General features: G+C 49.3%; 1 protein-coding gene across 1 annotated transcript in view; it reads right to left on the minus strand.

Annotated features, from left to right (window-relative positions):
• The window catches only part of RGS6 (regulator of G protein signaling 6), a 548,980-nt gene that overhangs the window by 35,659 nt on the left and 497,521 nt on the right, over positions 1-15,800 (minus strand). The window contains exons 15-16 of the mRNA XM_040641698.1: positions 11,353-11,478; positions 3,538-3,724 (exon numbers count right to left, since the gene is read on the minus strand). Coding sequence (XP_040497632.1) covers positions 3,538-3,724; positions 11,353-11,478 — 313 coding nt within the window. The remainder of the gene's footprint in view (positions 1-3,537; positions 3,725-11,352; positions 11,479-15,800) is intronic.

A 15,800-nucleotide genomic window follows, 5' to 3' on the forward strand; every position in this document is an offset into this window, starting at 1 on the left:
TAACAGGTAATGAGGAACTTAGAGAGGCTCTGAGTAGCCTAAGAGTCCACCCTGCCTCAACGATGAGGCATCTTACTTGTGGAGGTACCTGAAAAACGGCAAAGCACTGTGCCAACGAAGGCTGTGTATCCAGAAACTTGTCAAGGCACAACCTGCTGACTTCCTAAGATTTCCTGTCCAGTCTTTCTCAAATTAGAAACACCGTAAATGTCAAGAAGAGAGGACTGGTTAGCTAAACTATGATGCTTCCTCACAATGGAAGCATTACTACACAGCAATTCGAGAGCCAGCTTATAATCATACCACTGCTGCTAGTGTGGGCCCTGTGGCTCCGAGGCTGTGGTGAGGCAGGAGAAAGTGAATGAGTAACGGTGTGAAGTACTAGTGCCATCGCCTGTGGCATCCTTGAGAACCAAGATTCTCAGCATAGACAAAGGAGGCACAAACATTTAAAAAAAAAAAAGAGGTTACATAAAATCCCCTGTAGTTTTCAATTTGAATAGAAAGTATCAATATGAACTTATGATGTCTTTTTAATCACCACCAACAACCACTCATTTCTTAGCTCTGTCTATTGAAAAGGTCTAGAAAGGATGACCAACCCAGGGACAATGAGCACCTCCAAGGGTCTAGATTGTGGTCTCTAAGAACCACTTCCCACTAAGAGAAACAGGGATCCTTGGAGAAATGGCTGATTCCAGGCCTGGGGCGAGGCCTGGAAAATCTTAGCTTTCTTGCTATTTGGATGACATCAAAGACTACCAGGATCATGTAAAAAGGAGCCACAGACAGAGATGGCACAATCCAAGCAACAATAAAAATAACAAACAAAATGGACTAAAACACATCAAAAATGTCCAGACCTATGAGTTTTCAAAGACACTAAAAACAAAACAGAAAACCCTAATTGGCCACCATTAGAAGATGATGGTAAACCACTCATTATTTTGAAAACTAAAAAATAAAGGGAAAGAAACAAACACTTAACCTATCTTTTCTATATAAATTGTATTATTAGATGATCTAATAGGATATATATTTGATTATTCATATTTCAGCTAATAAATGAAGTAATTAACTAATGGATCTAAGTAATAAACATCAATAGACGCTAAAATCACAAAAACAGAGAAAACTAGACCTTATGTGCCTTCTGACAAGAGAGCACAACATGATTTATGAAGTAGTTTTGCCCACAGACATCAAATGTAAATCCAATTAAATATCTAAATCAAACCACTAATTTGTAGGAAATACAGAGGGTAGAAGAACATGTTAAATAGCACCATAGGGCTGCAATAAAAGAAAAAAAAATCCAGGCTGTGGGAATCTCTACAGGACAAGGAATATAATTTCTTCATGAAATACACTGCAAGGGGGCAGGGAGGGGAGTAGAGGCATATAAAAGAAATCTATAGATTAAAAGGCATGTGAAAGACATGTCAACATATTGCAATGTGTGGGCCTGATTTGGATTCTGATTTTATTTTATTCATTTATTTAAAGATTTTATTTGTTTGAGAGAGAGAGAGAGAGCAAGCACAAGCAGGGGTAGCAGCAGACAGAGGGAGAGGGAGAAGCAGACTCCCCACTGAGCAGGGAACCTGATGTGGGACTTGATCCCAGGACCCAAAGGCAGACACTTAACCAACTGAGCCACCCAGGTGCCCCTGGATTCTGATTTTAAATTAAAGGTTAAAAAATGGCATTTATACCACCGCCATATGTTTGAACACTTGCGTGACATCTGATGATATAAAGAGAATGTTGCTAATTTTTAAGGTGTAATAGTGGTGTTAGTAATGCTACCTACTAGGTATTCAGAGATGAAATGATGTAATGTCTCAGATTTGCTTTAAAAAGTAGGTGGGGACACCGATAAAATGAGATCAGTCCTGTATTGATGATTGCTCATGCTGGAGGAGGGCCCATAACCTTCTGTTGATGTGCTCTTTCCACTGTGCCACATGTTTGCATGTTTCCATAATAAAAGATGAAAATAAATCCTTCCTAACATCAGGCTCAGAGTGATACTAGTAGATGGAGTGTGTCATGGTTCTGACCAGTATCCCTGGTCTTATATTTTATGAATAATGGAGAGTTGAGCTGTGTGTTTCAGATCAGTCATCTGAGGGGCCTATCACCCAAAGAGCTCCTCCATCATCCAGGGAGCTTCTCCATCACCCAAGGAGCTTCTCCATCACCCAAGGAGCTTCTCCATCACCCAAGGAGCTCCTCTATCACTTTCCTCACCAGGATACAACAATATGTGCTTGGGAGCATAGACACAGACACATACAAAAAAAGATTTCTCATGACTTAAATATTTTGCTTTGAAGCTGCGAAGGGTGTGAGAGAGTTGAGCTTCCATAAAGCGGCAACACGGAACTCTATAGAACCAGATCTGTCTGGCACCGGCATGCAGTGGAGCTCACGGCCAGGGGAAGAGAAAGACAGTTATGGTGTTGAGCTTGGGAGGTGCTTCCATTCTGAAGTTCTGAGCAGATAACCAGGCAGATCCAGGTGACAAGGGACACTGGTTCTCTTCCCATGCTATTATTTGCCTCAGTGCCACCGATTTTCCAAAATTGGATAATAATGTCTATAGGAAAGCAAACTACACAAATTCTCTATTTGGGGACCCCACAGGTGAGAGAAATGAAGAGGGCTGAGGAGACAAGAGGGAGCCCTTTGAGTCCCATCACCAGGTGTAGGATGGGTGAGGGGAAATCACGGTCAGGGGCCAGGAAGTGGACAACTGACCGGATGTTTATCTTTAGAAATGGTACCTTGCAGCCCTCAAGGTAAAGTGTGCTGTTTAGAGCGGCTTCCGTGGCTTCTGTTTCTTTTGCCAGCTTCTCCAGCATCTGTGCCCAGTTGTGCCATCCAGGCTTAGGAGTCCCTCCCGTGGGCCTCCTTAAACCTTAAACCTGGGACTCACCCTAGTTCTCCCACTGGTAACATTGCCCATGTTCTTGTCTCTCTCCCCAAGTAGCCCTTCACCTCCTTGAGGGCAGGGGCTCTGTCTGTCTTGGTGGTATCTCATCACAGAGCCCAGGGCCTGGGATATAGAGGTGCTCCCCAAACAGTAACTGCAGAGTTGGAGATCACTGTGGAAACAGTGTAGGGGGTGGCAACAAGCGTGGGCTTCACGGTGCGATGTGGGCTTGACTCACAGCCCTGCCTGCTCGCTGTACCCACTTTGCCGACACGGTGTTATGGTTTCCGGATTCTACTACTGACTTATTACAGGACTTCAGATTTGTAAAACACTTTGAGATTCTCCTGGAAAAGGTAACACATATCACTAAATGTCTATCTCTCTGTAAAATGTGACTAATCTAGGAAGACAATCCTGGGAAGACTTTCACTACGCACCTACCTGGGATGGTTTCCCCTCATGGCCTTACGAATAGTAACCCCTGAAATTCTAGCTACGCACAAGGCCTTGGACCTGTATGAAAGCATGAGGGGTGGTGGGGTGGACGAGTGAACACCTTTTGAGTAGGTAAGAACGGCTCAAGTAGATAAGCAAACCTGGGCATCTTCGAACGTGTATCTCCCTCCGTCTTTGACATTTTGACTGGTTATCTCGTAGCTGTGAGAATCCAGGTTGATTGCACTTGGGGCCCCCGGAGCCAGAAACTCTTGCCAGATTTCTTCTACCCTCTTGGCCACATCCTGGAGGGGCTGTTTCTTGAGGTCTTGGACAGCCAACCAAAACCTGAAGTGGAAGGCATGAGGAAAGTCAGTTCCAGGGGCTCAGCCTCTGGACTCTGCTGGATGTGGTTCCAGAACACACTCCCACGAAACTCATTCTGCCGCATCCCCCAGCCTTCCCTGCTGCCACTACCTACGTGGCAAAGGCGGTAGGGACTGCTGGAAATTCATAGCGTGCTCCACTATTGTGGAGAACCGAAAGGAAGTGCCCGGTAGGGAAATCATTGTGCTTCTGGTTACCAACAAGAGGTTTCTTTCCCTTACATCAAGGTTTCTCCACCTCAGCACTATCTCCATTTGGGGCTCAATAATTCTCTGTTGTGAGGGCTGCACTGTGCATTGTAGAATGTAGAGCCGCAGCCTCGACCTCTACCCACCGGATGCCAGCTGGCGACCCCTCCCCAAGTTGTGACAACCAAAAACATTTCCAGATATTACCAAATGTCCCCTAGGAGGTTGACCCCCCCCCCGGTTGAGAGCTAGTGTTCTCTACAGGTGCCCTGACGCAGACAATATGAATTCCTCTGTCCTATCTGGTCGGATCAGTTTGCAGCATTAAAATTAAGGAAATCACAGAGGCAGTAGAATCTCGGGATCGTAGAGAATATCTGAGCTGGAAGGACCCAGCTATTCTTGTTGCAGATGGAAAAGCAGCCAGTTTGCTAGGTCGGTGTCCAGCACGATGCTTAGCATGTGGTAGGTGCTCAATAAATGACTATTGGCACGAAGATGGACCGAGGAGGAGCAAAGCTGAAGAAGCGCACATGGGGAACCTCCAGGCCCAAAGATTCTCCAGGGAGCACTGCAGAGGAAAACCTCTTGCTCACTTCCATATGTGCCTTTCACGAATTCCTCAGCATCAGCATGGCAGCGGCTGCTGGCAGAGCTGGGTGTGAGCTCTTTTCTGCTGAGAGCAGTGCAAACAGGGCTAAGCTTGGACAACAGCTCCCTGGTCGTGAGGCAGCCCTGGGGAGGGCTTGCAGCAGGACCCAGATCTGAGTAGCACACTTTGTGCCTCGTGAACAAGACAGGCCAGTGTCCCCATCAATGAGACATGAGGACAGGCCCCAGGCTATGCGGTTCCTGCAGCCATAGGGTTCACACATACTCAAGTCAATGAAAGGGCAGGGACAAGAGAAGCTGGACTACGACACAGTGGAAAGTGCATTCAATCTGTCATCGAATTGCACCCAAAGTAAGATGTACTTGTTTTTCCTTTTCCCTTTTCCTTTTTTTTTTGAAAGGTTAAGCATGTTTTTCTGTTGCTGTTCTTAGAATTGTCTTTGGAGCCAAGTGTGTGGCCCAAAGGCGCCACTCAGTGGACAACTGCGGTACTACAGCTCCATTTCTACAAGGGAGAGAGGGGCGCGTGCAGGGGCTTCTGGACTCCCAACTCTTCCCACGCTTTGCCATCTGGGATTCTAATACTCTCTTTAAAGAAAATCTTCATGGTTCCCTTGTTGGTCCTGAAAAGCGAGAGGCAGGGAAGGAGATTTAATGACCTCACTTGACAAGATCAGGAAACACAGTTCTGTCCTCATCTTGACTATGCTGCTATCTTGGAATGGTGCCTTTCTGGGCATCTCTTTCCTCATCTGTAAAACGGGTATGAAGTGGGTGGTGGGATATGTGACATGGGTCTGAAGAAGCTCCCATCCAGGTGTAACGGAAATGCTTTCGGTCCCGTGGGTGGGAGCCGTGGAGGGGTCAAGGTGACGGCCACAGGTTCAGTGCCGGGATTTCTCCTCGGGTGGCTGGGCAGAAGCTGCCAGTGGCTCTTGCTGCTGCCGTCTGTCGTCACCTGCCCCTCAACATCAGCCTGCTTTCTTGCTTCCGCAGGTCTGGTCTGTCCTCTGCTACTGGGGAGGGTACAGCAAGGGTTCTCTGAGCAAAGTGCAAAGGGGTGGAGGGAGAGTTCGAAAGGAACTGTGAGCTTTCATGGTTGTTCAGGGGGCCCCTGAGATTCAGCTGGGGAGTGGGGCTCTTCCACCTCCCAACCCTGTGTCTCGGGGTCCTTAGATCTCTCCATCCACCCTCAAGGCCTGCCGTGGAATGAAGAAGGTGGCCGGAACGCAAAGATGAGAATGGTCATCTAGCGATGACAGTGCCTGTAGGCTTTCTTTGTCAGGATGGCAGGGTTTGACGGGCAGGTGAGATTTAGGAAACCCGGCTGTAAAGAAGGAAGCTGGTGTGGGTTTTTCAAAGGACTGGAAGGAGTGCTAGTGGGCAACTCAGCAAAGACTGAGTCGGTGAGTCTTCTGCAGCCACGTGCTGGGGCTGACGGGAGAAGGGTCCTCCCTCAGGGAGTCGCCTCTGGGCTGGGTATCCTGGCTGGAAGGAGCTTCTCTGGGCCAGCATCCTTCCCAGGCCTTCCAGACCCTGCAGGTTCTCACACACAGGGGTGGTTCCCGGGCAATTTCCTGCTCCCTCAATCAATGTCATGTGGGGCGTCTCTTTCTGTCCCTTTCTGTCCCTTGTCCCAGGCTGCTCCGAGAAGGAGCTCTCAAGCTCCGGGAGGGCCCTGAGGACCCAGCAGCCCTGGAGTTCGGCCGGCTCCTGTGGTTTCCGAGGCTGCAGAGTCCCTTGGCAGAATGATTGGGAGCCCCAGTAATGCACATCGCTCAGCAGGGTACAGAGAAGGTCTCGAGTGGATGTAAATGGAGAGTTCAGAATCAAATGTAACAAACTTCTACATAAAAATCAAAAGGTTCCCTTTGTCACAAACCAAGAATTTTTAAAAATAAAAGTACAAGAAGAAACCACAGGCCTGTTAGAAGACGAGGAGGAGATGACATTCCTGAGACAGCCGTCTTTCCTCCCTGCCCTCAAAGGGACCCTCTCAGCCTTCTGTCTGCCTTGGAGGTGACCTGCCTTATCCTTCTCAGGTGACAGCAAAAATGCTGTCACAACAGCATCCTGACATCCCATATGTCTCTACCATCACCGGCTTCGAAGAACCTTTGTGTCAATTTGAAATTCAGAACAGGCTCTGGTTTGCGTTTGCCATCTGTGAGCGCACAGGCCCGAGGCGGGAGCAGGGAGCCCGGAGCCCCCTGGGCCACGGTGGCCTGGCCACACTCCCCTCACCGGGGCCGCGGAGCTCCCGGCCACACACCCAGGGCGGAGGCGAGGCCCGATGAGGCTTGGACAGTTTCTGCCTTATCGAAAGCCTGCAGGTATGGCTCTTCCTTGAGGATGCCGGCAGGGGGGAAGATGCCAGCAGTGGCCGTCAGATCCACCCATCCTGCACGGAGCCTCCATGGCTTGCAGCAGAAGGGCTGTCATGGCTGGCAGGCCATGAGGACTTGCTGGTATCAGGGAGACCATCTGTCCTGCTTCGCTGCAGTCGTCAGAGCGTGGGGAGGCAGCCCGTGCGCAGGCATGTGATGCGTGGTGATGGCTCAGGAATGCAGGCAGGCACTGGCCCCGGGCGGGCAGGCCGCGAGGGCTCCGACACCCCAGGGCCCTTGGTGGTGGGACCCTGGGGGGTAGTCCCAGGGCTGCCCCAGGTGGCCTTCTCTGTCCCCAGGACTGTGGTGCTGACGGGGAGTGGGATTTTTCTCCTGGAGGCTGGCTGGAAGCAGGAAAACCACGCAGCCGTTGTCCCTCTCCCTCTTGCCGGGGGTTCTGGGCAGCCCCTCAGTTCTTAGTTTCCCTATTTTTTTCATAAACTAGGATTTTCATGGCTTAGAAAAATCTAGCTTTTAGTTCATTCCCAGAGAAAAAGCAAACTCGATGCTAAAGGAAGGCTTTCTGTGCCCTCTGCTGGTCAACAGAGACTCAGGAAGGACGGAGGCAACCTGACTGGGTCCCCAGTTGGGCAGAAATCCTCCCCGGCCTCCAGCGGCCACCAGCACCAGCCCCGCGGCCGCTGAGTTACGCTCCCCCCGGGCACTGGCTGAAGTGCCACGCGTGAGCCACCTCTGTGCCGATTAATCATGTGTTTGGTTAGTGGTGAGTCCCGCTGGGCCTCGTGAACCTTCCAGGTCCTCCCAGGACCGGGGGCAACTCTCGATGCCGGGAGCTCTCCAGGCAAACCTGGCAACTCCCCCGTGCTCTCTTTAATTGCCTCTCCCTTCAGCTGACACTGTGTGGAACCGGGATAATCAATCTGCAGGTTAGAAGAACAACCACGTTCTCTCAGGAGACGTTACAGCTCATAAAAAATGTACGGGCAACACTCTTGGCTGTGGGTTTTGATGTTAACTCGTGCCCTGCCGGGCAGCAGGGGGTCTCGAGCCGGGGAGAGTCCAAGATGGGTAGAGGAGCGATGGGGAGGGGGCAAAGGTGGACAAGGGACTCCCATCACCGTTCTGGGAAGACGCACAGAGAAAGGAGGACCAAGTCAGATAATGCACTCGACGTCCTGCTTCTCGCCTTATGGATGACAGCCCGCGTGCACTTTACAGGCCCCCAGCAAACAGCTGTCTCAGGGGCCCAGTCCATCCGAACGGAGCCCTGGGCTCAGCTCAGGGTGCCACAGAGAGTGCACATTCTCACGCTGTGCCGGCTGTAGCAAAATGCACTGGCCACGCCCCCTCTGGGCCCAGAAGACTCCGCCCCTCCCTCGTCTCACCTCACCATGAAAGGGGGACTTCAACTCACGTTGTATTATCACAGACATCTTTCCTTAAAGGATCTAGGGTGACACTTTGCTGTTGTGAGAGTGATTTCTATGTCTCTTTGGAGCTCCTCTGTGCAGCCCTCTAAAGCTCTGGTACAGATTCAACCGCTTGGCTACGTCACCGGGGCCATGCAAAAATGTTACCATATAAGTACGCCTTTTGCCAGAGAGGTGCGAGGGCGTCCGGAAATGGAGATACCCTTTGCAATGGATCCAGTTGAGTTCTGGTCGGTCTCTTTTTTCTCCCATCCCCTGATGCCGGTTGCCTGGGCTGTTGATCAATCCTGGGGAGAAGAGATGATCCCCAGCGTGGCCGACGCAACAGACGGGCGGGATCCCTGGGTTATGCCACAGTCTACAGCTCCAGGGGCACCATTCACAGGGACCGTGGTGGAGGCGCATCTCCGGGGCGCCCACGGCTGCCCTGCACAGCTGAGTCCTTGGGCCCTGGGTCAGGGTGGCCACTAAGCCACTCTCTGTGGTTGGAGGAGTGAGTGCAAAGGGGAGGGGAGAAACCACCTGAAAAGTCCTAAGTAGTTGTGTGATTTCAAACCGAACTTTCCTGCATATATCCAATTATGCTGAATATCATAAAAGTGGAACTTGGGCCTCCAGAGAGGATTTTATAAGCTCTTGGGCTGTACTTTTTATCTGCAGCTGCTCTATTTTCTTTATCCTCTCTCCTGTCATGGATCAGAGGGGTCCCTCTTTAAGTGTGGATTTATGCATTCATGCTGGGGGTGTCGATTAGTCACTGGCACATTCACAAGTGCCCCCCCTTCACCGCAGACTGAGTGTAGCCTCCTGCCACAGGAGGAAGGAGCTGCGGAGGCACAGGAAGTAATGGCAGGACGAGGAGCTGAGCACCTGCCAGGGACACAACTCTCCCTGCCCTCGGAGACTTCAATGCGATGCATTTTCCTTGCACTAGTCGGAACCGATGTGCGGCTCTGGCTGTGCTCAGACTGGGCACGGAGGTGCTGAGCCAGCAGACGCTTCTGCTCCAAATGACCCTCCAGATGACCAGGACCCCGAGGTTGGTTTTCCAAGTCACTGTAATGGTGCAGGTGGCAGAGGGTCGTAAGGCCATGCGTGGGCTGAGAGACAGGTAAAGGATGCGTCTATACCACTTTATTTTGGGGTCCTGCAGGGGACAGAGATGAGAAGGAGAAATGGGAACGACTCCCCAGGGGCGGCTCACGGAGACTGAGCTCCGGCTGGGTCCTGGGGCTGAGCCAGCGCACAGAGAGGCTCTCTGAGCGCATCACGCTGGCCGCAGAGGGCGTAGCTTCCTGACCAGGACCCACCTGCTCCATGCACAGCCCGTGAGGCTGGTCTGAACACCACCCTCATGAAGACTTCTAGACGTCAAGCCTTCTGTTACAAATGCTTGCCTAGGAACTGAAGTGAAGCTTTCCATGCCTCCGCATAAGGAAAGAACTCTTGTGTCCTGACTTGGCGTCAGACATGCAGCCTTATCTGTTGTACAGTAGACACGGGGTTGCCTAGAGAGGCATCGATACATATCGTGAACCTGCATCTGCACGTCCTCCTGGCGCTGGGGGATGAGGGAGAGCCCCACAGCCACACCTTCGCTCACAGGGCCTTCTCGCTTAGAATACTCTCCCTCCTTCTTGCTTATCCATGGGTATCCCGTGTGTTCTTCAAAGTCCAGCTTATGCTTTGCCTCTTCTGGCTTACATTCATCCCTTCCTTTTAAAAGCGTTTCCCAAACCGTTCTTACAGTTTATACTCATTTATATTCATTTAATGATTTAATAGTTTCTTGTGTTTTTTCCTCAAGGGCCTGCAAGATCACTGTAGGCAAAGATCATGCATCTTGACTTTTCTGCATCCCTCAGCAGACTCTTGGGGGCTTGATACAGCATAGGTGTGTGATAAATAGCGCTTGATTGATGTATGGGACCGATATGGTCTCTACTGCCAAATAAATAACATGGCCTTTGCACATTAACATCGGAGAGGACGGTCCTTCACCCACAGTACCTGCTCTGACTTTTTAAAGTTAAAAAACATTTGAAAAATGAAGAAACCACCCTTTCTGAAAAAAGTACCATTGGAAGATGGGAATTAATCTAGCATGCAAAAAAAAGAACCTGGTGCCAAGAAAACCTCTGAGCTTTCCATCTGTGAAGCCGCCATTTTTCTAAGATCACTAAGGGGGCTCAGGTCCATAGGTCTCACGTTGATTCTAATACAATGGAAACCTGAATAAACCACAAGTTCCCCAACTTTTCACGACAACGGATCCTTTCCTTCTGAATCCTCTCCCTTTCCTCTCTCTCTCAGCGGACCTCATGTTTTGAAAGTTTTGTTTTTTCCCTCTTACCGAACAGTAATTATTAATGCATCACTACATTTCCCCTCATCCTGATTAGCTGGAGACCGACACCAACGATCAGGTGTTCTCACTGGTAGCAGGTGACCAGAGCGACCGTTACGCGGAGCTGATGGAATCCCCCCCAAAAGGAAAAGCATGTTTTAATTAGCTTTTACAGATATGTCTCCAGGTATTGAACCGTATATACTTCGGCTTTTTGAAATTCTGAAATGAGCTCAGGGATCCCTCTTTTTTTCTGGTTAGCTTGTCAAGTATTCAGGACCCCCGGCTGGGAAGTTTTGAAGGAGAGGGTCTCTGAGCTGCCTTTCCACTCCGCAGCTCCATGGCTCTCTGGTTTTAGTTAATGCTCAGTCATCAGACCCATTTGATCATTTACTTATCATGGGAGACATGTTTCCAACAACTTGAACAAAATGTCATCTGGACGTTTACAGAACAGAAAATGCTGGTCTGGGGAAGGGCCGACACGGGGATGTGAGAGCTGCCCAGCAAGTTTGTCCTTCTCCGCTTCCCCCTTAGCCAGAAGACCAGGGATGTGAGTCCGCACCATCACGTGGAGTTGAGAAAGGGAGGCGGAAAGGGAGACTGGATATGCAAATCCCCCCCCACACATGCTGCCCGTGGCTGCAGCCTTCGAGAGAGTTACCTGAGGTTTTCGGAGCTGAACTCGGACTCCAGAAATCTCCGGAACTGGTCCCGCCCCACCTGGTCCTTTAATACCTCGTCGAAAGAGAAGCCCCATCTCTTGACTCGCTGCTGGCTGGGCTCTTTGCTTTTGGGGAGAACAAAGATTTAAAACATTATCAATGCCGGGCAAAAACGTGTGTCCTATTCCCTCCACCAATTCAAATCTGTTTGCTGCCAGACGCCGAAGGGCAACGTCTCAAATTAAGTGATAGATTGTATAAAACCTGCACGACTCCAGAGGCAGACTTGGCACAACACCAGGCAACAGGAAAACGTCTCTTTAGAGAAGGCAGTGCAAAGCGGCCACATTTAGGTGAGGGTCGCCAGGAGACCCACCAAGTGGCCGCCGTCTACAGGAAATGAAACAATCCCATTTCTTTGGCTTCCCTGGACCCTGTCTGTCCGTTAGAGCCCAACTCTCGACTCTACCACCCCTCGTCTTATCCAGGTCCAAGTGACATACGAGTGGTCAGAACGCATCGGCTCATCCAGGATGAGTCCTACCGCTTGCTTAGAGGCACAACGTTGTGTTCATTGAACAACAACCTGGTCAGCGTTTCCCACGTTCCGGGCGTTGTTTCTGAGCATCTTAACTCAGCTAACTCACTAGGTCTTCACAACCGTTCTTTAAAAAATGTACTAGCATTGGCCTCATTTTACAGATAGGGAAACTGAGGCCTTGTGATCATTCGTGTGTCCAGAGACACACTAGGAAGTGATGGATACAAGGCAAGTCCAGACAAATGTGGCTCCAGAGTACAGCTCTTAGCCCGGCTGTGCTGTCCCACAGCCACGTGACCCTCCTCAGACCTAAGCAGGCGTTGGTCTTATGCTTTGGCTGTGGGAAGATGAGACTAGTTCCTTCAGCTCTGTCTTTCCATTTGCAGTTCACTTGCGTGTTTATTCCCCTGACCCCTCAAGTAGCAACAGGGTCCTAGGTCACAAGCCACACGCCATTACCGCCATATGCAAGGAGTGGTCTGGGGCCCGGCGGGGAATTCTTAGGCTCCCCCTCAGACATGGGGAATCAGAATCCACAGCCCAGCGAGATCCCGGGGTGAGTTAAGTGCTCATTAAACTTTGAGGGGCATTGGTCTGGCAATACTTATTTTCCCTCTTTTTAAAAACTGACACGCATTTCTTATGATCTCTACCAGGCATTCAGTGAATAAAATCATGGCGTTGATATTTCTCAATATTTATCTTAGAAAATAACACTTAGTGAGAAGGGGGAAGAGGATGTATGTGTTCGAAGGTTTGGAAAAACAAATAGCTCCCGCCGAGCGTTGCCCAATAGAAGTTTCTGCTATGATAAGAGTATTCTGTATCTGCTCCCTCTCTATGGAAGCCACTAGACCCATGTGGCTCTTGAGCACAAGAACTATGGCTAGTGTGACTGAGGAGCTGAATTTTAAATTTTATTTCATTTTTAATCATTAAGGTTGACACGGAAGTGGCCCATGTAGCTCTGTCTGCTCTGTTGGAAGGCATAGCTCTGGATTTAAGAGACTCAAACCCAACCCTTCTACTTCTGCACTGTGAGGCAGAATCTTCTGGTTCTGAGATCGTGTGCGTGGGGCTCAGGAGAATCTTGCGCACAACTCTGCATCTCCAGGGTTAGCCCAGCAGGGCCACCGTGGAAGACCAAGCCCATCAGGTCAAACCTGGGGACTTCTGTGAAAGATCTCTTCCAAAGTTCCAGGCTGGGCCTTTTAGAACAAGGCAGAAAGACAGATCCTGGATTCTCTCAAACTCAAGCCACAGCACCCGTCACACTTGATAGCTTTCCAGGGGACGGAAAGTGTTGTGTATGGAGAAGTCCCCCTGGGGTTGAGGATAGCAGCAAATGTAAATCCCAGAGAACGGCAGGATACTGTCTCTTTCTGACAGTCACGCTGTGGCCTGGAATGGGCTCCACCACTTGTTCTTTGCCAGCCAAGCTGGAAGGGCTCTGCACGGATGGTGCTGGTGGCAGGTGCACCCTTATTAAAAGCTGTGCTCCGTGAGCCAGGAGTGGGCAGTTGCTCCATTTTTGTCGGGACTGCCTCATGGATGCACGCTCACCACTAGCGCCACCACTTTCTGCTCCTCAAGTGGTGGGTCCACACTCATCCTCCCAGCTTACTTGGTGGTGTCATGGGTGGGAGAAAGCTCATTTTGGGGGCAGGCCAGAAAGCTTGGGGTATCATGTTAGCTGCAGAATCAGAGGTGTAGGACAGAGATCAGGACATCCAGAAAGCTGCAAGGTTGGCCTTCAGCAGAAATGAGGTGCTTCTGGAGAGACAGGACCCCAGATGCAGCAGTTTCTTAGGGTGGCCATAATAAAGTGCCAACCAACTGGGTGGCTTAAAATAGCAGAAATTAATCTCATAATTTGGGAGGCTAGAAATCTAAAATCAGGGTGTTGGCAGGGCCATGCTCTCTCTGAAAGCTCTAGAGGAGAAATTGTTTCATGCCTTTCTCTTAGTTTCTGATGTCAGCGATACTTCTTGGCCTACAATACATCATAACAGTCTCTACCTCCATCTTCACATGCTGTTCTCCCTGTGTGTCTATCTTCAACTCACGTGCGCTCTGCACGTGCGTGTGTCTGTTGTCTCTTTCTGTAAAGATACCAGTCATATTGGGTTAGGAGCCCGCTTACTCCAGTTTGACCTCATCTTAACCGACTGTATCTGAAACAGTCTTATTTCCAAAGAAAATCATATTCAGAGGTTCTGGGAAGGATATGAATTTTTGGGTGACACTATTCAACCTAGTACATCTGAGTCCCTCAACTATTCATTATTCACAATCCTACTTCTGCACGTGGGTGCTCCACGTTGTTCCTTTTCCCCTAGTGCACTTGGCCATTGGAATCTATTCTATGAAAGGCTCCTTGGACACAATTTCTCTAGACGTGTGTTTCCTGCATCACTTGGGTATTTCAAGCCTCGTTCTCTTTAAGCTTCAAGATCAGATTTGAACATGCCGCAACCGCTGACTGGTCTGTGTGGTTATAAAACAATTCCCCAAATTGAAACATCTCTGGAAATTCATCACCAGGTGACTGGTACAATAAATTTCCCTTGGCCTAACTGAAACACATAATTCATGGAACTCACAGCCCCTTTGTTTCCAACCATTGCATAGAAATGCTTCCTTATGACGTATATTTGCTTACAGTTTGCACCATCATTTAGCCTTTCAAAGGTGTGTCACTGTCTCTCCAGCTATCTTCTGAGCTCTTTGAAGGCAGAGACCATGTCCCATGCATCTTTGTATTCACCTTAGTGTTTTCACACAGCGAGTGTTCAACACTGAGAGGAAATCAATAAGAAAATGTGTATAGTGATGTGGGTGATATGTCCTTATCTTGACAGGATTTTCTAATTGCTAGCTGGATGCCTTTTCTTTACTCTAATTTGTCTTCTGTGTCCACTGATTCTTACCAAATTCCTATGCACCACTGGGCAGCCCCAACTAACACAAAGCAAAGACAGGTGGCTCTCCAAGGGAGTCCAGCTTTCATTCCACCTGATCTCCCAACCTAAAAGCATGGTAGAAATCTCTCACATTGGGAATAAGAAAGCCAGATTCAGAGGAAGCAACCATCTATGGGGTCTCTATGAAACATTCATTTCTGCAGGGCCAGTGTAGTGCTAGGCTTGGTGCAAGGAGCTTTTCTTACAGTAGCACTTTTGAATCTCAATAGAAGCCAGCGATTTGTATTCAGATGTCCAGAGCTCAAGACAGGTCAGATTGCCCAAAGCCACACAGTTGATAAAAGGCAGTCTGGAATTGGTACCTGGGTGTGCCTGTCTCTAAAGCCTTTTCTTTTTTTCCCATGACCTTGTCTTCCATTACATTTCCCTCATTTGATGACCAAACTAGGATTTGGAGAAAGACGTAATTCATCTTGAAAAGACCTTTCAGTCTTTAGAAAAATTATGAAACAAGAGACAATTTCTTAAACAGGAAATATCCAATCATGCCCTTTTTAGGGTCAAGGCTATTGAAGGAACAATGGAAATTTTATTTGATGTCCCAAGAACAGCCTGAGGGTCCTTACTCCTCCAACGGGACGTGGCCCAGGTATGTATTGCTCTGTAACAAATCATCCCCAAACTCTGGTTTAAAATGGTTATTTATTATCCTCTCTCACTGTCCCCTGGGTTGATTGGACTCAGCTGGGTGGTTCTCATGTGGGGTCTCAAATAGTTGTAGCTAGAAGCTGGGGGTGGGATCATCGGAAGGGTCAACTGGGTTGCACACCCAAGATGGCTCCCCACATGGCACTTGATACTGGTTGTTTGCCAGGAGTTCAGCTGGGACTGTTGATGACATGGCCACATCAATGGCCTGGGATTCTCACAGCATGGTCTGTGGGTTCCAAGAAGGAATAGCTCAGGAGCAAACGTTTTTAAA

This window comes from Ursus maritimus, unplaced genomic scaffold (assembly GCF_017311325.1).
Source record: "Ursus maritimus isolate PB19 unplaced genomic scaffold, ASM1731132v1 scaffold_25, whole genome shotgun sequence".
NCBI lineage: Eukaryota > Metazoa > Chordata > Mammalia > Carnivora > Ursidae > Ursus > Ursus maritimus.